Genomic DNA, 22,913 nt, shown 5'->3' on the forward strand with positions numbered 1-22,913 from the left:
GAGAAGGGAAATACTGCAGTCGGGAAGCATATGCTGCCTGATGTCCCATGAGTGATAAATAGACTAATTCCATATTAGCTCATTGTTTCCTTACTGGAACAAATTTATGGAAACATGAGAAGCAAGGTACTATAACAGCTGAATTAATAGTTGCTGTTTAGGAACTATTTGACCACTTTACTACTCCTTAAGAGGAAATACTAAATAGTGTAACATGAAAAGTCTGAAATTAAAGTCCATCTCATATCAGAAAAAAAAAAGTTGGATGGTAGAAGAAGCAAAGTAGAAGCAGATAAACTTATAGTCAGGCTATTGTTGCAATAATCCATGTAAGAAATGATAACGGTCTAAACAAAAGTATTAACAAAGGGAGTTGAAAGGACACCAGTTCAACAGATAGGGATTAAAATCAACGTTCAATTAGAATTTTAACTGCACATAAGAGAGTAAGTTGGGCCAATTTTCTAATACAAGAATGGAGAAAGGCATAGCTGCTACATTACTATAAGAATTGTTTGACTTCTACATGTATGTTCTCTTCAGATGATCTCATGTGGCAGCATTGAGCTTCACATCTTCAAATAGCAATGCTTATACTAGGAAGGACATGCAAAGGAAAAGCCCATTGCACAGACCTATCTTTCGTTTCTCAGTAGAAGACTTTTCTCAGAAACCTTTAATATCCACTGATATTAAAGCCTCCTCCTCAGAAGTTTAAGTAAAGCTTTCTCTCCAAACATAAAATATTGGGGACCACTTCTCCAATTCTATCCCTTATCATTACTTCTACTATGAATAATACATTTTATCAAGGCTAATTTTCTTACACTAAGTTGTTTCTTTCGCTCCTCACAAAATTGGGGGTGGGTAGAAGAAGGTGTTAATTGTTAAGGAATGTGCTATACAAATTAAAACAGTTTCTGTGAGTGAGACCTGAGAGTCCCAGTTCATGTGACAGCTACTATTAAAGGGGAAAAAGTCCTAAAATTTTATATCCTCTTTTATTTTTATTTTATTTGATAAATATCTTCTTTCTGATAAATATTTTAAATATTATACATGAAGCTGAGTAGGAAGCTTTATATTATAATAAATTTCAATTTAATAGCTTTTAAATAGTCTTTACTGATTGCTACTACTAGCCTATACTTCAGCTAGAGTGACCGCCTACCATAAAGAGGTGTAAAAACCAAAACTCTGTGCTTAGGAAAATGCAAATGCTATCAGCCTCAATCATGCCCTCTTGTATATAAATATAGAATAGCAGCTCTCATTTTAAATAAGGATACAGTAGTGGACAAGACCTACACTATCTCTAGAGATTATTTAGGATTTACTTTAGTTAAAGCTAAAATGCTTGTCTTTATTTTATCCAACTCAGAACTCCCACCTAGTGGTCAATAAAATCACTTCCAGAGAAAAGTACATTTCATCAAATATTTTACAAATGTTTAGTTGTTTCTGGATGAAAGACAACTGTGTCCAAGGAAAACTATGACCACATAATTTTACCTTAGCAATGGAAGGTGTTTTAATGTTTAAAATTCACTGCAATTAACCAGTGGGCTAAAATGGAAAATCATACCATCATTTCAACAGATGCAGAGTAAGTATTCAGAAACTCTTACATCCATTCTTAATTACAAAACAAAGCAAATTAAATCATAAGTGTAATAACTGATACTAGGGCTGGGGCTGAGATATTATAATATAAGCCTCAAGTCTATATCTGTATTTTCTTTCCATAATACAATCCCCACTCATTCTAATTCCTTTCTAAAACACATTCTACTAGTCTTTTATTGCTTTCATAAAATGTCATTGGTTCCCTATTGTCAACAATGTAAAGTGTAACCTCTATGCATAACCTATAAGGTACTTCATTTCACCTTAACCTCTCTTTCCAATTTTTGTGAGATTTTAACACAGGTTTCCCCTGCTAGCTGAAAATAAGACATTCCTGTTTGGTATGATTTCATAGATTATTTCTGAGGTTTGGGAATGCACAAAAATTATCCATATATAAAATTATGTAACCAGGCCCCTAAATCAACTTACTAAGTTATAGCTAACAGAAACTAATAAACAGTGGGGGAAAAAAAAAACCAGTATATATTAGTCTTAGCTACACAGGAGTCATTATTCAAAATCCCATGTATATGCCTTTTACTTTCTTGCCTGTATACCTTTGTGCAAGCTATTTCCTGGACATAGAGGGAGTTCCACAATATTCTGTTCTTCAAAAAGTCGTTTACCCATATCTATCCTTGATCCAGTTTCAATTTATTCTTTACAGGCACACAGGATGATTTTTGTTTAACATATATACACTGCTATATGGGAATTTCAGAAGCCATAAATACTAATGTACTATTTATTATTTTCCTACAATGTAATATATAATAAACATCTTTACTATAACTTACACTTAAATTTCCCCCTTAAATCAAGTCTTAAATCAAGGAACTTAAATCAAGTCTTTTTCATGTGTATGTTTTAGTGTTTTCTTAGTCAATAATTCAGTTATTTCTGGGTATTATTCTTGGCCCCACCTTTGATTCAGAGTGGCATTTAAGGTGGAGAGGTCACTATTGTGTCCACAACAGAAGAGGCATCTGATCTGGAGTTAATTTCTTTTCTCTGACATATGAGTGCAAAAGATAAGTATCTCTTCCTATCTGTCTTTGGCCTTCAGCATATATCCCCATTGGCATCTGTTGCTAAAACATTTTTATCCACTGGCCTTCATATATGTGCATGATACATGCTGACTGAAACACAAATGTTTCTACAAAGCTCTTCATTCAAAATCTTGATTCAGGAAAACTTGCTGTTAATTTTGTCATTTCTTGAGGATTTATATGAAGGGCAAGATGAAGTTCCTTTCTATGCTCAGGTTATCCCCAAACATAAAGGAGTATCTTGGTGACTCATGCCTGAGACTACTTAATAGTACTAGGATGATTTGAGTGTTCCCCATAAAACTTGTACTTTACTAAAGGTAAGAATAGTGTGTGTAACTCATGGTGGTGCCTCATTCATTACGGTCAGGTAAATATTTATTGACTATTCATGACCTCGTCACAAACAATTTTCTTTTAATATCAAATATTTTGCTTTTGATGGCAACTTCTTCCTATAATGTTGGTACAAAGAGTGTGGCATATAGGTTAAAGAGGTGGGAAATACCAACTTAAGAGAAATGTAAGGTAAGTCATGAAATAGTGTAAACAAAGCAAAATTAACCATAGTGCTCACAGCATGTGCAAAAATGTGTTTAGCGTCAGAAAACAGACAAACAGCCTTCCATTCGCCAATATATTCTCCACAAATTTCTCTTTTTATTATTGACTGACCACAGTAGAACTACAATAGATGAGTTAGGTGATAAATTAAGTACTCAGAAGTTGTTAAAAACTGCTCTTATAAATTAACATAAGGCCATAGTGCTAAGCAAAACTTGTCTTCTGTTATCAGTTTATGTGAGACTTCACTTTCAAAAGTCTTAGAATTGAGAATGGAACATTAAACTCTTGCCTTTTAAAGAACATAATGGGGAGGGAGATGTCACCTGATCCAAAGAAGCAGGCTGGATTTACAACTTATCACAGCACTTCAGATAAGGAGTATTTTATATTTTATGTTGTCATTTCCAAGGAAAGGAATAAGCATTTCATATTTTAGCTTGTATTTCCAAGGAATAAGGAGTAAGCAATTCATATTTTATTTTGTAATTTCCAAGGTAAGGGACTTTGATTCCCATGCTGGCAGTCCACTATATACTCTAAACAGTGTTTCTAAGCAACATGGCGAGGGCACAATCCCATTTTTAAGTGCTTCTTAACAGTAACTTCTCCAGTCGTATTTCTTCCCTCCCCTTCCCAGACCAAAACCCCGTAACACCCAGTTCAAAACTGATTCTTTTCCTTCGAGTCCGTTTAAACCCAAGTTTACACATGCATGTCATTAAAATTTCCTTCTTACTCTTAAGATTTCCCTTGCATTATCATTTGTTTCTGCAGCACGTAACAAAGTTAACTTGATGTGTGTGTCTGTGTACATACGTATATATGTGTGTATAGATATCGAGAGAGAGAGAGAGAGAGAGAGAGAGAGAGAGAGAGAGAGATTAGGGATCATTACAAGTGTAAAGCGCATTCAAAGGGGATGGAGAGAGAATTTCTATATTCATAACAAAGGACACCTAAAGTAACGCTCTAAGTGCACCCGCAGTCCTACAAGCTAAACCTCATTAGTCAAAAAAAAAAAAAAAAATCTACCGCAATTCAATCTTCCAGATGAAAAAAAGTAGCAGGCAAGGGTGATGGTCGGAGAACTGAACTGAAGACTTGCCGAAGATTTAACGTTAAGCCTCAGGATCACTAACGTCGGCTTCTACGTAACTCATCCTAGAGCCCGAGGAACGCGCATGCGTAGCGCCTGCTGGCAGCGCCGTACTCCTCTTTACGCCTGAGTTGCATCCGGGTCCTTTGGCTTCGCGCTTAGCGCACCGGCCGGGGTCGCACCGAGGTTGCTGGGTGTTGGTTGTTCCGTCTGCTTCAGTATTGGAAAAGCAGGTGAGTCGGCTGGTGAGTCTGGTGTAGGTGAGCCGAAAAGGTCAAGTGAGTGGGGATGACCCGCCTATCATTGCATCCTCGGGTGGGCTTTATGCCGAGACGAGTGCACGGGGCCCTCTGCTTTTTGGGGTCCCGGGATCCTTAAAGGGAGAAGGTGAATGGCGTCTCTCACCTTGCCTTCCCTTTATGAAACCTAGCCTGCTGTCATCTAAGAATCCGGTCTCCAGCAGGGGGCTTCCCTGTCCCCTCCTCTCTGAAGGTTTACTGCTGACACATGATAAAAATTATCTTTTGCGGAGTGACGGTACCCAATAGTCACGCAGTTGAGGTGGATCTGCAACCCTCTCTCGCTAGCAAGACCACAACAGTCTTAGGTGCTCCTCGCCCCTTTTGGGGATGCAGCACTCGTTCTCAGCTCGCCCCTTTCTGACCTGAGCTTCGGAGACCTTTTCAGGACTAATGTAGTGTGGTATAGAAGAAAGCTCAGAGCGGAGATTCTAAAGGTCTGCACTCCAAATTTTAGATGAGTTTGTAACCTAAGTCATGTATAAGTTCCCATCCTGCTCTGAAGTTCTGAGATTTTGCCTGGCAGCCCCTTCTTCAAGAAATACACATCCAAAATGAATCAGCATCAGAGGAAGAAGAGGGAAGTGGTGCTGTGTCCTTTTTTGAGTACTGTACAGTCTTGATGCCAGAAAATTAATTATCCAGGGCCCCTAGAAGTTTGGATCTCGAGGACTAGCAAAAGCTGGTTAAAAAAAAAAAAAAAAGACATTTTCTATTTTGAGGAAATGTGCCCCAAACATTCTACTTTCCTCTGGGTTTGTTGATTTCATCTGAATAAGCTCGAAGCACTCCACAGAATTTCAAAAAACTTGCTTGTATTACCTGGTCTAAGATACTTGAGTTTACTTCTTTGATATCAATCAGTCTCTGTATATGGTGTTCTTTTCCAAAATTTAACCTGATTTTTCAGAATTGTCTGTGATACTTGCAAAAGTGTATATTCTTTGATATGATTTCGCCATTTCAGTTGAAATATTATGTACAGTGAAATGAACTTAGGAATCTTTAACAAGCTTCCTGAGAGATTCCGCTGATGAAGACAGCTTTGGAGCAAGAATTTTTCAGTCAGGCAGCTTATCTACCACTTAATTAACTTCGTAACGTTATTAATAAACTGAGTTGTAGATCAGAAAAGTGGTCATTTCTATCTCAGAGACTATTGAGTGATTCTGAACACTCTAGTACATATGTGCTTAATCATTGTTGGTTCTACAGAACCTAGCTTTAATGATTGGCTTTTAATAAGACCTCATGAATATTTCTCAGTTGAACTGAGAAAAGATACAAAGTCAGGCACAGTACATACTTAGCTCTAATGTCATTCTTCCTCTTTGACATAGTTTATTTTTTCCTTTTAATAATGGTTACTTAACTATTCTTATTAGAACTATATTTTTGATAGTTATAACAGCCAGCAAAGACTTGTTTCTTTGATGTAACTTTTAAATTATTTCTAGTACGAGATTATTAATGAGTTTATATGGAACTCCATTTGTTGTACCAAGTTCATGACTTACCATGTAAATTATTACCCACAAATGCTATTTTACCTCCTGTTCCTACACCAGGAGTCTAGATCACGTTGATTATGGGATTTTCGTTGTTGTTTTGCCAGAATACTAAATCACTTTGATCTTAAAGGTGGCATTTAAATTCTATATATTTGTTGTAATAAGATGTACTATTTACATTAATTTAAAGGACTTGACTTAGTATTGTGTATAAAGTCTATGGGTACAGAATTCAGAACTGTTAAAGTAATTGTAAAGTGGATTGATGTGGGTGATGGATCCATTTAAATATAAAACAAAGATTTAAATATAAATTAAAGTTAACACTGTAAGAAGTAAAATGTGAAAATTGTGGTTCTATAACAATGCATGTTACTAATTGTGACAATATAAAAAAATATATCTTAAAGAAATTAGGGGGCATGAATGTAAGAATGTAATTTTCACATCTTTCATGGTAGTAAGTAGATCCATATTTCCAAAATAAAGTCGTTTTTAAATGAATAATTTTTTAATATTTGCATAATATTTTTTTCTTAGTCTTTCAGGAACTAAAATTGCTATTGTAGGGATTTTTTTCCTCAGGTCAGTAGTTTCTTAGTTCACTTTGTTTTCTTCTGTTGAATCAAGAATAATTAATGCTGTGTTTATGTAGTATGACACCAATGCTAAATTATTTGTATGCCTTTTATGTATATGTTTACATTAGGTAGATATCTGGAATGTTATATACCTAAGAATAATGAAATTTATTTGAGTGGTAGGATTTGGGTCGATTTTTTTCACTTCCTATACCCTACTATATTGATTATTTTTTTTAAAGTACATATAGCATTTTATATAAGAATATTATTTAGCAAAATGGAGGTTTGGTTTTTAAATTATTTATAGGGAAATTTCTAAATTTTAGTATATAACTCAAAAATTGCTAAGTAATCATTACTGCTCAGTAATTGAACACGTCATCTTCTCCGTAAGTTTTATGTTCCTTTGTATAGTCCCTGTAGACATTGCAGTGCTGAGTCTTTATAGATAGTTTACCTTGATATGACTTCTGACTTTGTCACTTAGTGATTGTCAGTGGAGTATGACCTCACTGTTATTGTGAATCCCTCCACTTATGTAAATCTGTGTATTATATTTAATTCAGAAGATTGTCACAAATATTAATATATACACTTCAGTGAGCTACCTTACACTTGGGCCCAGAGTCTACTGAAAAGAGAAAAGCTGTTATTAAAAGTATATAAAAGCTATTTTAAAAGTCCAGATTGTATTTGTATATATGCTTTATTAAGTTAGTTTATTTTTTTAAAAGTCATGACTGTATTGCACTTCTATTTGTAAAATACTTAAAGTACTCTAAAATGGATTTTTTCCCCCAAGTTTGAGCTTTTTGTTCTGGAAGCTGTGCATCACCATGAGGCTTGTCATTCTTGATAACTATGACCTGGCTAGTGAATGGGCAGCGAAGTACATCTGTAATCGCATCATTCAGTTCAAACCTGGACAGGACAGATATTTTACACTGGGTTTACCAACAGGTAACACACTATTTTTTCATTTCAATCCTCAAGTTTATGGAATTGAAGGGTTTCTTTTAGTAAAATAGTTTTCCTGTTATTTGTTGCTGTATCACTGATAAAAGTTAGTTTATATATGTAGATCTGGTATGTACCTTTCACTAATTACTGTTTTCTATTTGTCCTACTGTACTAAAATACAAAAGAAGATATCCTGATTTGAGAGATAGTCATAGTATGTTTTGTACCTTCTGGTAATCTTTTGTTTGGTATTTTTTGTTTGGTATTATTTGTAGGGGTGTTAGTTTCATTATTCACATAATTTCTTAGTATTTTAGCCTTCTGTTAATCATGAAGAGATACCCAAATATATATTGTTGTTGTATCTTAATTTTATCTCATCTACCTTATGATGTCATATTAGTCATTTCATATTTTTGTGTTTATTTTGTTCTAATATTTAAGTGAACAAATGTTAAAGTGAAAATTTTGAAAATTAATGCCTTCTTAACAGAATAAACATAAGTATTAATTACAGATTTTATTGTATTTAGTTCTCTTGTAATTCTGTAATGTCAGAACAACTTCTGGCATATTATCTGCTTAGTTTATAGTTACTGAGATAACCTCAACAAACTTGACATTTATAGACCTACATGCTGTGGGTCTGAACTACCTCTCATCCTTAGGCCCACCATTTGCCTAACTGAAGTATCCAAAGCCAATATCCCACTTCCTCAGTCATTTATACATTTTATCTGGCTTTTGATGAATATAACATAAAGAAACAGCAAGTTAAAAACAAGTGAAGCTTTGGTTTCTCTTTTGATTAACTAAATGGTCAATACTTAACCCTGTTTTTTATCATTTCTGCTACAAATCTGTACTTGGATTTTTCTCAGAATCTAAAAGTTTCTAATCTTGAAATGTATATTAAATACAGATACCCAATAACTCGGGAATAATTTACAAACTGATTTTTATCGGTAGATTTCCAGCTTTATGCACTAAATTCCAATATACTAAAGTGTCAAAGTACCTTAAAAAGAGACTAATTCAGCACATATATTCGTTAATTGAATATATATTTAAATTAATAATCATTTAATAAATTAGAAATATTGAATGTCATTAAGAAAATAAAGTTTAATGATTTTCTTTAAAAATAGATTTTCAAGTTACATTACAAAATGGAATCTGTCGTTTTAGGGAGTACACCTTTAGGATGTTATAAAAAACTAATAGAATATCACAAGAATGGAGACCTTTCTTTTAAATATGTAAAGACCTTCAACATGGATGAGTATGTAGGTAAGCCATATCAGTTGAGTGTATTGGGATATGTGGGTTTGTTATGTATTTTAAATAAATGAATATACTTTGAGACTACTAATATACTATTTGAATTTATGACATTAATATATTTTAGAGCATAATATATTTTTTTTTAAAGATTTATTTATTTATTCATACAGAACTGGGGTACAGGCCAGACGCTCAGGGGCGGTGAGAGGCTTCACCAGAGACAGAGTGGGGAGCAGAACAGGTAGAATGACGAAGTACACTGCTGAGGGAAGCAGCGGGCGGGCCAGGAGAGATCTGGCTCGCCATGTGGACTCCTCCGGGGCAGGCGGCAGGCGGGAATCGAACTCATGCGGAAGTGGCTTCAGATTCTGCGCCACCAGGGAGGGCCGCATAATATATTTTATATCATATTTTTAGAGCCTTGTGATGCTGTTGGAAATTTATACAAAATCTTTATTTTTGTGGTAGCACAATATAGTGAAAAATATGGAAGAAATCGGAGAGCTGTATTTATCTTGGGTTCAGACACTTACCGCTTAGTAACTGAGCCAGTCTGTTCACATTCCTTGTTTTTGCACTTTCCTTTCTACAAAATTAAAGTCAGTGTTGTGACAATAAGTTAAAAAATGTGTAGGTAAAGTTAATCGAATATATAAGGCTATTTATATTTGTAGCTGTGAAGATTTTATGACTTAATAATTGGCAGTTTTCTTTATTCTAAAAGTATTATGATACATATGAATTGTGTTAAAATTTAAATAGAGGAAAACATTATTAGTGGCAGCCTACGTATTGTTGTAATTCATTATATTTTGCATGCATATAGGAAGAATAGAGGACATACATGAACCAACATTTTAGTTGAATGGCTGCTTATGTTGAGCTTACCGTTTCAGTTACACTGCCTAAAATTTTGTGGTAGTCAGATGTGGGATGTAGTGCTTATATACATATGAACTATGCTTCTGTGCTTGAATTCCAGACCCTTGGGAGCTATCTGACTTTAGGAAAATTATTTTAACTTTTCTGTGCTTCTGTACATCCATAAAAGGGAATGATGATAGCATTACCATAGATGGTGTGCAAACTGTCTTAATACACACATGTACATGTACATGTACAGTGGTTAAAATGTGTGAGCATGTAAGCATATATTCCACATAAAAAATCTTTGAATATGGTATTACAAAGTTGTATATGTTAAATAGCATTTGTGAGTTAATCAGAAAAGTAAGATTCAAATTTATTCCTGAAAATAATTACATTATTATTAACATTGTATTTAGGACTTCCCAGAAACCATCCTGAAAGCTACCATTCTTACATGTGGAATAACTTTTTTAAGCATATTGATATAGATCCTAATAATGCTCATATCCTTGATGGAAATGCTACAGATTTACAAGCAGAATGTGATGAATTTGAAAAAAAAATAAAAGAAGCTGGAGGAATTGATCTTTTTGTTGGAGGTATGTCATACTTGTGTGTTTGTTAATACCTGAATTAAAGAGTTACAAATTTAAAATTTTTAACATTTTACAATATAAAGAACACCTGCTGTTCATAATACCCATTTAAGCAATTAATAATTTCTGTTTGACTTTATTTCATAAAATAAGATTACAGATTGGACTTTACAAATTATGTCATGACAAATAAACCCAAATCCCTGCTAAATTTTTCTAATACTGTAGAATTAGACAACTTTCCATGTATTACAGAAACAGTGACATATGTGTATTTTTCTAAGTGTTATTCTTTTCCTTTTACTATTTCACTACTCCAGCACAGCTTTCTTTTCAAATTACAGGCTTAAATTTCTACAGGTTTACATGTGAGCAGATTTTAATCTCTCTCTACTGATAACTTAAATTGCTTCATCTAACTAAGAAATACACTGAGAATGATATATGATGCCATTAACCTTTTACTAAAATGAATTTTAAGCTGTATAATTGTCTTAAATGCCAGAGTGAACAAATGTTTGTTAAATTCCACATTAAGTTTATATATATATCCATGTATAATTATGTCTATCCATGACTCTGTGTATCATTGAATATATATATGGGTGAGTTTATAATATAAACAACAGTTTTATTAGTAGGAAACATCTGAGACAACTAATTCATACTATCAGAATAGAATTAACGCCAACTAAATTGAAATCAAAATTGTTTTTTGCCAGATTCTTTACTATTCAACAAAACATACCAAACCTGTAAGTTCACATTATGTTCTCCTAGAGAGAACTTAATAATATAATTAGGGACTGCTCAGACTTACATATTAAGATCTTCAGTAGGGCTGTACTGAGACTAATTTATGTTTGAGATGACCAAGTATGGTTAGATTGGTTAGTTGCCATTGGGAAAAATTGTGCTTTATATTCAGACATTAATTTATATTCTATTTTGGCCAATTCCTCTATGAACTTGGAAAGTTCAGTACAATTAAGTCATCTGTAAAACAGTTTATATATTGCCCTTTCCAAAACTTTGATTATTAACTGCATTATAGCTTTTATAAATGCCTTGTTAAGTGGTTGCCATATAGATGGTTCTCTGTTATCGTTATCTTAGTCTTCTCTTTATCTCTGAAAAATGGATCCTGAAATAATTGTTTAATTCCTTGTAGTTCTGTGGTTTTTACTGAATTACCTCTGAATGTATCCAGCAAGATAGACAGGTATCTCTTTGAGGAAATTTTCTCTTACCTAGAAGAGATCTTTACCAATATCTTTACCTTGAAGATGTGTTTAACTTGAAAAGAATACAAGTTAGACACTTTACTTTTCAAAATAAACTGTTCTATAATTACATACAATTTACAAATACTCCTTTTGTATTTCTGGAAAACACTTGAATTCCAGTTTTGTCTGACTCAGTTCTAAGATAATTACCATTTATACCTACTGATATCAAGGCTAAGGTAATATGAGATCTCTTAAAGTGTGAACTACCCATGTATTTTTCAGATTTTCAAAATCAAGCAGAATTACTGTAATACATAATTATATACCTAAATTGTTTATCTTAGTTTTATTTTAAAAAATATTTTCACTCCTTTACCATTACACAAATGAATTATTATAGGTATAAGAGGCTTATAATTAAAAATGGTTCCATAATAATACCTTTTTCAACTTTTTTTCCTACCTATTTATCTTATATAAGGAGCCATGTCATAAATACCTTGGGGATTCAATACAGAAAAGAGAATTGATGGTGGTGGGGAGGGACTGATTAGAGCTCTTTAACTCCACTTTGCCCTTTTACCTATTTTCCAAAAAGCATTTATAGTTTAGGGTAACTTTTAAACTCTAACTTCCTTATCCAGGAATCCTAGTAGAACTTTCTTCTTTTCATACAGTTTTAAATCATTTTTACATTCTTAGCAGAAAATTTTTTGATACATTTTTTATTATAAGCTACTCAGTTCTACCTTGAAACAAATGGAACATAAATTAACTGTTTATTACACACTATCAAAAGAAATTTACTTTGATTTTAACCAATTTTGTCTTAAGTGTCTTGTAATTATTCTATCCTTCCTGTGACTGTCTATCCTAACACACACACACACACACACACACAGTATTTTCTTGCCTCTTACATTAATATCTTCACAGTACTCAAACATGATGATGCGGGGTCCAACATATTTGTCATCCAAAGGACGTAACAACCCTTTCTATAGGGAGAAAAGGATCACCTTACTGCATTTTCTTTGAACTTTTTTCCTATTTGAGATACCCTAATATTGGATGTGTTCTCACAAGAGAATCTTACTTGACTGTGCTTTGTTGCTCTAGGTTTATTATCATTGGATATTCAAGATAAGGCTTGGTGTCTGGGTCTTACTACTTACCTTCTTTTGTTCCAGGGTTTGGTTAATAAAAACACTAAGAACTGAACCAAATGGGATCAAAATAACAGCTTTATTAAAGGTAAAGTTGAATTAGAGATTGCAGGTTGGGTTTGAGGCCAGAATGGAATTTTCTGTTCATCCTCACTAAACTGAAAACAGTAGGATGTAAAGACCTCAAAAATATTAATCCACCATTGTTCACTTCTGGCAAATGTAGCAGGAGTTTCCTCATTATCAGTAGAAAAGATAAAATAAGAAATATATATTCTTAAAAGTTCTCATTTTTCCTTGACTAGCAAAAGTGTTGAAAGAATAAAATGTATCATTCAATCCCTGACTCACCTCTAGCAATAAAATACACAAACATGGATTTTATAATTGAGCTGTAAAGACATTCACTTTAAAATGACTTTAAGACAATTTGTTTTTTAAAAGCAAAAATAAGACAATGGTGAAAGCTTTAACTTCTCCTTTGTTAGCATGATTACAGTCTTTGATTTGTAAGTAACCATAATCTAATAGTACTATTAGAAATGAATTGACTGGTATGATTCTGGGAAAACTCACAGAATTTACAGAAGTCCTAAAGCAACCAAGTATGGTAGCATAAGAACATACGGAAACCTCACATCTCCAAACAGGAACGCATCAACTCTCCTGCAAGCTATTAATAAATACCTCAGCCCACATCGTCTTCCTTTGGTAACCCTGGTATGTGAAAAGTACATAAATTAAAAAAAAAAAAAAGTTACATCTTTTGGGACAACCTCCATCAACTTACTAGCCAGAAATAAAAAAAAAGAACTTACAGAAATTCTGTAACCTAGACCACCATTACTCTGCCTAAGATTGATACAGTTTTATGAATGTTTTCTCCTATGTTGTGGAGGGAACAGAGCAGGAAAGAAGAATCTACACTGAGCATACCAAAGAACAGCAGTCATTTATTTACTAAGTCATTGTTTATTGAGGTCTCTTATGTGTCATTTAAATGATAAGAACAGAATTCATTAAGAATACAAAATCCTTACTCTCATCAAGTTCATATTCTACCCCACAGAATTTTGGGAACACAGGAAAGATAGAATACAAACTGATTTTTTTTAGAAGTCAGTCATAAAAGTGCTGATTTATTTCTTTGGATTAAAGGCTGAATAAAAAATGTCCATTAATTTTCCATTTCCTGATTATTTTAAGATTTTTTTTGAAACATTCAGAACATTTAAGAAATGGTTAGCTCAATTTTTGATAGTTAACTTATGGTCAGTTAGGAAATATATTGGTTCTTCTGCAACATGAATCATTGTTGATAATTTCAGCTTTCTTGTACATTTTGTAAAAGAAATCACCAGTGAAAGCACTAGTGATATGACCAGTGTTAATTCTTTTTATTTATTTATTTATTTTTATCCTGGAACTTGGTATTTTCCTGGTTCCATCTGTTTTTCCTTATACATACATATAGATAGATAAAAATAGATATTTGGACAGATGTAATCTTGGGAAAGATGCATATCTTTAAAATATACACTTAAAGGCAGATTCATACTTAATAATGGAAATACTCCTGATGTTTAAACCATATGTAGGTCTCACTTTATGTCCCCACATTAAAAATGTCTATCTAGATTGTTATGCTTTAGTAGTTTATACTGTTTCCTGTGAATCTCTTTCCATATTTTACCTTGTAGCCTGGAAAAATTTGTTAGAATTGCCTATTAAGTAAAATATACACATTTTATCATTAAACATGGAGAATATAAATGTAACAAATAATTTAAGGTTTATTATTTTAGCTGTACTTGGCAGAATCTGATTATCTAGGAGAGTATATGTCTATAAAATATTATTTATGTCACAGATTTTTCATTTTATAAAAAAGATATAGCTCCACTTTCCTTCATTAAGGAATGTCATATTTTTATCTGTATTTTACAGGCAATCCTAGATTAATAGAGATGGCAGTAGGTCTTCTTAAAGCACTGTTTTCAAATTGTTGTCACCCATGAAGTCATGAAATCATTATGTTCTGTCATATATAGCATTTCCTTTTGTATGTTGTTTGTAAAATAGAATATAATTGAAAGTAACTTTCATGGTTCCTAGTAATGATAAATAAATATTGCTACCTATAGTTCTTTAATTATATTTACTTGTAGGCATATATACTAGATTGCATTGTCAAATCTACTTATTACAGGTTGTAATTTTTAAAAAGCTTGAAGAAAATTCTCCCCAATTTTTTTCTAATATAGATATTTTTTAAGTGAGAAAACTTATAAAAGGTAGAGCCTTTAGTTACTTGACCTATCTAGACTAGAATCAAGCATGTTAAAGTATATGAATTAGGAATCAGGAGATTTAGAAATCTTGATCAATATTTATTAAATTACCTTAAGCAAGTCACACTGTCATTGAGTATTAAGTTTCCTTTTAAACTTTAAAAAAAAAAAAAAAGTAGTGTTGATGAGGAAAACAGATATGTCTGGTTTGTCTTATAATGATATTTATAGATCATTGTTGACATGATGCTTATCAAACTACTTATATAGGGCAAAATTTCACTGCTGTTAGAATCATTTACTTAGCTCAATCTAAACATAGGTAACATTGAAATACTTGTTGAAACAAGTACAGGAACAAATAAAACAAGGTAAGTGTTTTTATGACCTTCATTCCTTATGTTCAATTTTGAGAAACCTTACTGATTTATGTGAGAAACCTTATTAATTTTATGTTTATGTGTATGTGTGTATATTTCTTTTGAAAGGAATTGGTCCAGATGGTCATATTGCTTTCAATGAGCCAGGATCCAGTTTAGTATCCAGGACAAGATTAAAGACTCTGGCAATGGACACCATTTTGGCAAATGCTAAATATTTTGACGGTGACTTATCGAAAGTGCCAACTATGGCTCTAACAGTTGGTGTGGGGACAGTGATGGATGCCAGAGAAGTAAGAATGACATACTCCAAGGTTTTTCCTTAAATATCTGTAAATTTTGGAAGATTTAATGACCGTGAATAAGTGATATTTGGTAGCATTGTACTCACAATATAGCTTGCTTTTTGTCAGTCTCATGGTGTGGTAACGGCTCAATTAAATCAAATCTTTTTGATCTGTGAACTAAGAATAAGACACATTTTGAATTACAGTTTCACATGCCTATTCCTGCTTACTAAAATCATAATACTCAAATATTCTGGTTTTAGGTGAAATAAGTCTTGTTAAAGTCTGTTGGTACAAGATACAATCACCACTTAACACTGAACTACTTTAGGAGCCTCAGGATAATTTAATGTACTTCTTAACTACAAAAGGATAGCTCAGTTGGTTTCCACAAGAAATGGAGCAATTAAGGACTTATATATGTTATAAATTTTGTCTGCTTAACAAGGCAAGAGTTCCGACCAGCAGATCTTTCCTAATCGCTGAATTTTGAATTAGGCTGTCATTTCTTTTCATGAAAATAACAAATCAGAATGTAGTCAGCATGTAATACTAACTGATAAAATTATATGGACACCTGTGGAATTCTACTCCTTTCTGGCAGCAGAATCAGACAAGTTCAGAGGAAACTTTCCTACAAGGAAAGTAGGGTAAATAATAGATCTTGACATTTGTAGACCTGGTCATAGAAAAGAACTGTCATTCAATATGTAGAAAGTTTTAATCTACAAACCTCGTATATAAAAAATACATTTCAAAGACTAATTTCAGAGTAAATAAGGCAAAAAAAAAATTTTTTAGAGCAATCTTATTTCTAAAATGTTAAAGTTATAAAAATAGATTTATGAAGTTATAAAAATAGATTTCTAAAATATTAAACAGTTATAAAAATAGATTTATACATAAAGTTATAAAAATATATTTCTAAAATATTAAACAAAATTATAAAAATAGATTTACAAGATTTGTTATAACAAGACTAATTCTTATAAATAACTGTTCAGATAAATTTTTTTGGTCAAGTTTTCCAACAAAATAATATATTAACCTCAACAGCATTTATTCCCAACATAATTATAAGGAAAACCATATGGTAAAACTATTCCAGGATTTAAATGCATTTAATAGTCTGTGGCATTATGGTATATTCAGCAATACCCCCATTTTACTTTGTTAACCATAAAAAGGGATACAATTGTGCTTGATAGCTTAAAAAAATAAATATCAAGCTGAAGAAACACAGTGATAATTATTTTTATTTTGCCCTCAAAACAATATTGTGATTCTAAAGTCCTTGTTTCTAAAGTGCTTACTTCAAAAATGGTTCAACTATTAACAAATTGTGTTCATGATATTTCAGGTAATGATCCTCATTACAGGAGCACACAAGGCATTTGCTCTGTACAAAGCAATAGAAGAAGGAGTCAATCACATGTGGACTGTTTCAGCCTTTCAGCAGCATCCCCGAACTATTTTTGTGTGTGACGAAGATGCTACTTTAGAATTAAGAGTAAAAACTGTGAAATACTTTAAAGGTGAGCACTGAAATTTCACAACAGACTGTGAGAATGTTTCATTGTAAATGATGATTAAAACTTACTGTGACTGTGAAGATACCTCCTACACTGTGGCCTACTGAAAAATTGGCATTATGTTGATATCATAGTAGCCAGTTCTTTCAAGGAATAGAAGTGCTCTACTCAGTAGCTTTTCAGAGTAAATTCTTAACCTTTTTTTTTCATGAAGTAGTTTCATTTCAATATTTTCAGTAAAAAAGAGCTTTTCTTATAATTCAGAATAAAATATTTTACTTTCATATTGAAAATACAAGATTAAATAACCCAATAAGGAAATGTTTATGCTTTTTCTGATCTTTTCATTATTTGCTTATGCTAACCCCCTCCCCAATTTATGGTCTAGGGTCTCCTACAGTGTCACTTTAGTCATCATAATTTCAAACAAATTTTCCATATTATAAATTTATTATAGCTAAAGGTAAAAAAGTATGGGATAAATTCTCCAAATAAGCAGGAGTGTCCAAGCTTCTGCATTTTTTTTCCTTTTGTTTCTTCCTCTGGTTAAGTTCAGTAATTCTTAAACTTTGCTGTACCAGATAAAGATATATATAAAACCACGTTTGCTTTGAGATTTTCAAGAGAAATTTTGAGTACACCATCTAGAATCCATACCTGCCTAAGAGTCCTCTCCACATATAGATAACACACACAGCTGTATGAATAGGTACTATTTATAAAGCACCTTTATTTATAAGCTGATATCAAAATATTCTGTAATTGGTTAATAAGGAATTCAGCATATATAGTGTATTTCCTGATATTACAATTACAAATTTATTTTTAATCTTTCACCTTAGTAGCTAGGTGTTTAGCAAACATATTTTATGTGTATAATTGATTATCACAGAATTAAAGAAGTTAATCTTTTTTACCTCTAAGATACACCTTTTGTTTTGTTTTCTTTCAGATTAATCTTGTCTGAAACAGTTGTTTATAATTAAGGTCTCTTAATGGTAGCCTTTTATCTTAGTACTACATTAAAATAACTGTTATAGTCCGTTGCTTCTTACATTCATGAAATATGTATGTAAACACAAAACTTGTAAGTCAATTGAGTAAAGTCAGTTTTGTAAATATGAGTATGGCAAAAATATTGAACATGATATACAAGTGACTAAAATTTGGCACAGTGGAATAGTTAATTTTGAAAACAAAATTTTGATCAATATGTAGTTTTATATTTACACTTACCTATTATGAGCATTTTCCTGTTTTACTAAACATTCCTCAAAATTAGTTTTTATGGTTGGATAGTAGTCAAGTAGACATTATAATTTTTCCTTGGACATGTCCATATTGTTAAAAACTTAATTACTTCTCGTCATTTATTTTTTACCAGTGAAATTATCAGGGTTATTTTAAACCAAGTCCAAATGTATCCAAGGGACAGATAGATTCTTAATTTGACAGCCAAAAGCAGGGACAATCTCAGATGTGAGGTTGTAAATAAGACACAGCTTTTGGAAACATGTAGTCCAATAGATTTCATAGCAGATCTCTTGAAAAAGAAAAGTTGTTACTGCTTACTTTAATGCCAGTTTTAAGGAGTTTTATTTAACAGCAATTTTCTAGTACCAGCGATCCCAGATAAACCTGTCTACTTATTTGATTTTGCCAATTGGTGTTTATCAGAAATTTTTTATATATTGATGACCTATAACGTTTAATAGAGGATACTTCCTGGTAGCGCAGAAGGATTAAGTGTCAGCACTATGAAGCTATACAGCCACTGTAGCAGTTCGGTCCTGTCCAGGGAGCTGACCACAGCTAATACTTATGACTGCATGCTATTCAAGCTCATTATACATATTTATTTACTTACCACAATTCTATTTTGTGAGTACTATTATAATCCTACTTACAGATGACTTGACATCTATTAAGAAACTTCAGAAACTCACCTGTTATACGGATCATACGTGAACAGAACTGGGCTATCAAAACCAGGTTTACCTAGAGTATGGGCCTTTTCTTGTTCACTCTTGATACTGCCTCACAGAAGAGGAGCAATCTTTGGCTAAAATGTGATACCAATCATTATTTCTTTTTTTCTTTATCCCATGATCATTGTATTCAGACATATTAAAGACAGGCTAAGCCAAAGGAAGTATATGATATGTATTTAGTTCTTTCAGTTTATCTATACAGATTCTAGACTTTTCTTAAACATTTTGCAGTATAAACTATTCATGAGAGAATTGCTATGTTTCCTCTTAGAGGACACTGTAGATGTATTTTTAAAGAGGTTCAGAATATTAACCTCTGTCAGTATGTCCTCCATCAACATGGAAAAAAATGAATTTGAGTTATGGTCCTAGGCTATATAGAGAAAATGAGAAAACAGTATCATAAAACTCAAATTACTGTAAGTGACCAGAAGAAATTGGAAGATTTAAATAGGGAAATGATATAATCACTTTTAGGTTTTAAAAACATTAGGTTACATGCATACAAAAACTGCTTTATGGGATGGGGAAATAATGTAAAGTAGGGTGCTGAACTGGAAATAGCCAGATTAGAACTAAAGTGGCTTGGACTAGGGTGGTTATTCGAGAATATAAAGAAAAGTCAAGTGTAAATTTTAGTTTTCTAGCTTTAGCAACTGATTGAAGCATAACTCACTATGACAAGATTAACAGAGAAATAGCTTGGAAGGGGAAGGTGGATGTGAACTTGCTAAATTTGAGATTCTGATTAGACACCAGGCTTAGGCAGTGGCATAGTTAGCATTCTCTTTAGTTGCAGCAGTGTATGTATGTTTCTCTTCCTTCAAGATTCTTTGTGGTTTTTATCTACCACATGAACAATTCTCAGTGCTTTTTGTGCAGTCTGTTCTTTGCTCATCTCTAAAAATTGATTCCACTTTCTTCAATTTGGATTTTAGAGTGCTTTTGCTGAGTCCTGGACAAACATCTACTTTGTACAGAAGTACTGTTCTCTCATTCCAATAATCCCATTACCTAAGAAGATCACATTTGGAGTTCCTTTCCATTCTTCTTTTTTCTAAAGATTTATGCTTATAGAACTGGTGTACAGGCCAGATGTGTGGTGGATGAAAGGCTTCACTGGAGATAAAGTGGGGAACAGAACAGGCAGACCCAGACCACTGAAATACACTGCTAAGAAGATCAGCAGACAGGTTAGGAGAGGCCTGCCAGGCCATGTGGGTCAGCTCCCTGCTGGACGATCAAACTCATGCTGCAGTGGCTTCCGAGAGCTTCATAGCAGTGCTTTAGACCACTGTGCCACCAGGGAGAGCTCTACCATTATTCTTAATCTGAACAATTTAACTGATTTCTCGAACCTCCAAATTACTAGTTGCCACACTTTATTTCATCTCAAAATACATTGTATATGTATTGATTATAAGTAGCTGGAAAATAATTTAGTTCTCAAGCTTTAATAAGTAATATTTAAACATATCAATTATAAAATTTAAATTTACATAGAAATTAATATTTCATATAGGCTGTCTCCTGAGTTATTTTGTAACCCACCTTATGTGTGGCTTATAAGCAACCTCTGTTGTAAATGTATAGGTCAAATAGTGGAAAATAATTTACCAAATGAACAAACAGAGAAGGGCAACTTTGGAGAACTAAAGTTTATACTAATATAACAAAAGTTGAGTCCCTTGCTGGAATCTGGTGAAACAACTGCCTGAGAATCAAATCAACATAAGATTTTTAGATTTAATGAAGAGAATAACAAGGTCAATATTCAGATATGTTATTGTGTTATATTGAAGCTCCTAAAGACAAGAACTCCAACTTCCAGCTACCCCCAAAGAACCTATATACATACACATATTCTTGATCTATATTTTATAAATAATTGAAAATAATGTTTGCTAGGTAGACAAAATATTCCAAAATACTCTTAAATCTTTTTATAATAAACAACTATTTTATTTTTAGCAGCTGGGAACTATTATATTTACAAAATCTTTTGTTTTCTAGAGTAAATGAGATAACTGAAGATTTATACAATCAGAACTGTGCTTTTTTTTTAAGGTTTAATGCATGTGCACAATAAACTTGTGGATCCACTATTCAGTATGAAGGAAGGAAATTGAAGGAGATTGGAGCCAAATTCTGCTTGAATGAACAGGACACTTTCATTAGATGAATTTTCAGCTATGCAATATGATAAAATGGGAATTTTTAAGACTGTCATTTTTGAAGTCCAATATCTATGTGTTAAACATTCCATATTTAGAATGTCCATTTTATAGTAGGATTTAGATGAAACTGGCTTTCCATTGAATGGTTGTTATCATGAAGTACTGAAGCCTGAGACACCCTTTACAACAGCACAGAGATTAAATACCTGCTTGTTTAAAAGTTTTAAGTCATTTTAAAGATAACAGTTCTGTACAAGTACTATTCATGATTTCCATGGCATTCTTAGATTTTTATTTTTAAAACACACAAAGTTACTCTCTGAGCCTCCAGTTATCAAACTATTATAGCAGACTTTTACTTTTGGAACATTTGTTTTCTCTGCATTACACACAAGCTTTCTGCACGTGGAAGCCTTAGTTTATTTTCCTGTAGTAACATTTGGACATTAAATGTCCTGCTACATATCATTGGTACAGAAAATTAGGAGATGACAGTGCCTAAAAGTATAGTTTATGTCTTTTTGGAAAGTATGTATAAGTGCATGTTTTTTGCACCTTCTTCTATAGCACTTTTTTACAAATGTGCTTATTTTTATTTAATGACTTGGGTTCCTGCTCTTAATATAAATATTTTGGCAATTATGAGCTTTATACCTAGTAACATACTTAAGGAAATTCTTTTGAAGAAAATTTTCCAGTTGTTAAATTTCATAAATGATTAGCTATATTCCTTATATATAGGTATGTCTAAAAGGATAAGATGAAATTAAAATTTATATAAAATTACTGTAAACTATTTTAAATTGCCATAACTTGCATCATTAAACTGTAAATAAGTTCTTATTTAACTCAAATAAAGCTTATTAATAAACAACTGTTATCTAAAATTTATTTCCAGAAATTAAAAGAACACATGTATCCAAAAAACTCCATCCAATAATTAGTAATAGCTGAATCTTCATTTTGTGTGTTGCTATCATACAATTAGTTTCTAGCTGAAAGACTTGCTGCCTATGATGCCTTAGTCTTGTTCCACAAGGAGTGAAAAATATTCCTTTATTCTGCATATTTAGCATTTTATAAAAGTACCTGCTAGCATAATTTATATATCTAATTATCTTTGTGATTGAAATGTATTTATAAATCAATTTCTTAAAATATTTAAATACTAAATTAAATGAAAATAAAGTTAGGATAAAATATGCTGCTAATGTTTTGTTTCCTAAATGCATATTCAGTCAATTTCAAGTCTCAGTCATACTCCTAATAACTAAAGATTGGTTACTGCAAACTATACCTTTAGAAGGTCTTACCATGAGTAAAAAAGTTGAAAGATAACCTATTTGGGGGCACAATTCAACAGTATTTCTGTGCTTTAAATGTGATACCTGAAACAGGGTCTAAACATTTTT

General features: G+C 32.4%; 1 protein-coding gene across 3 annotated transcripts in view; it reads left to right on the forward strand.

The window, feature by feature from the left end:
- Positions 1-4,484: 4,484 nt before the first annotated feature.
- Positions 4,485-22,913, forward strand: part of GNPDA2 (glucosamine-6-phosphate deaminase 2) — a 29,674-nt gene continuing 11,245 nt past the window's right edge. Inside the window, exons 1-7 of one of the 3 annotated variants that reach the window (XM_004681318.2) lie at positions 4,485-4,577; positions 7,541-7,698; positions 8,887-8,988; positions 10,269-10,451; positions 15,623-15,807; positions 17,162-17,336; positions 21,392-22,581. In XM_004681318.2, the coding sequence (XP_004681375.1) occupies positions 7,575-7,698; positions 8,887-8,988; positions 10,269-10,451; positions 15,623-15,807; positions 17,162-17,336; positions 21,392-21,453 (831 nt within the window). In that variant the 5' untranslated portion in view covers positions 4,485-4,577; positions 7,541-7,574 and the 3' untranslated portion in view covers positions 21,454-22,581. Of the gene's footprint in view, positions 4,578-7,540; positions 7,699-8,886; positions 8,989-10,268; positions 10,452-15,622; positions 15,808-17,161; positions 17,337-19,242; positions 19,720-21,391; positions 22,582-22,913 lie in introns of those variants that run through there. The other 2 variants (XM_012724104.1, XM_012724105.1) reach the window with 2 other exon arrangements.

This window comes from Condylura cristata, unplaced genomic scaffold, assembly GCF_000260355.1.
Source record: "Condylura cristata isolate star-nosed mole 26May11 unplaced genomic scaffold, ConCri1.0 scaffold00012, whole genome shotgun sequence".
Classification (NCBI taxonomy): Eukaryota; Metazoa; Chordata; class Mammalia; order Eulipotyphla; family Talpidae; genus Condylura; species Condylura cristata.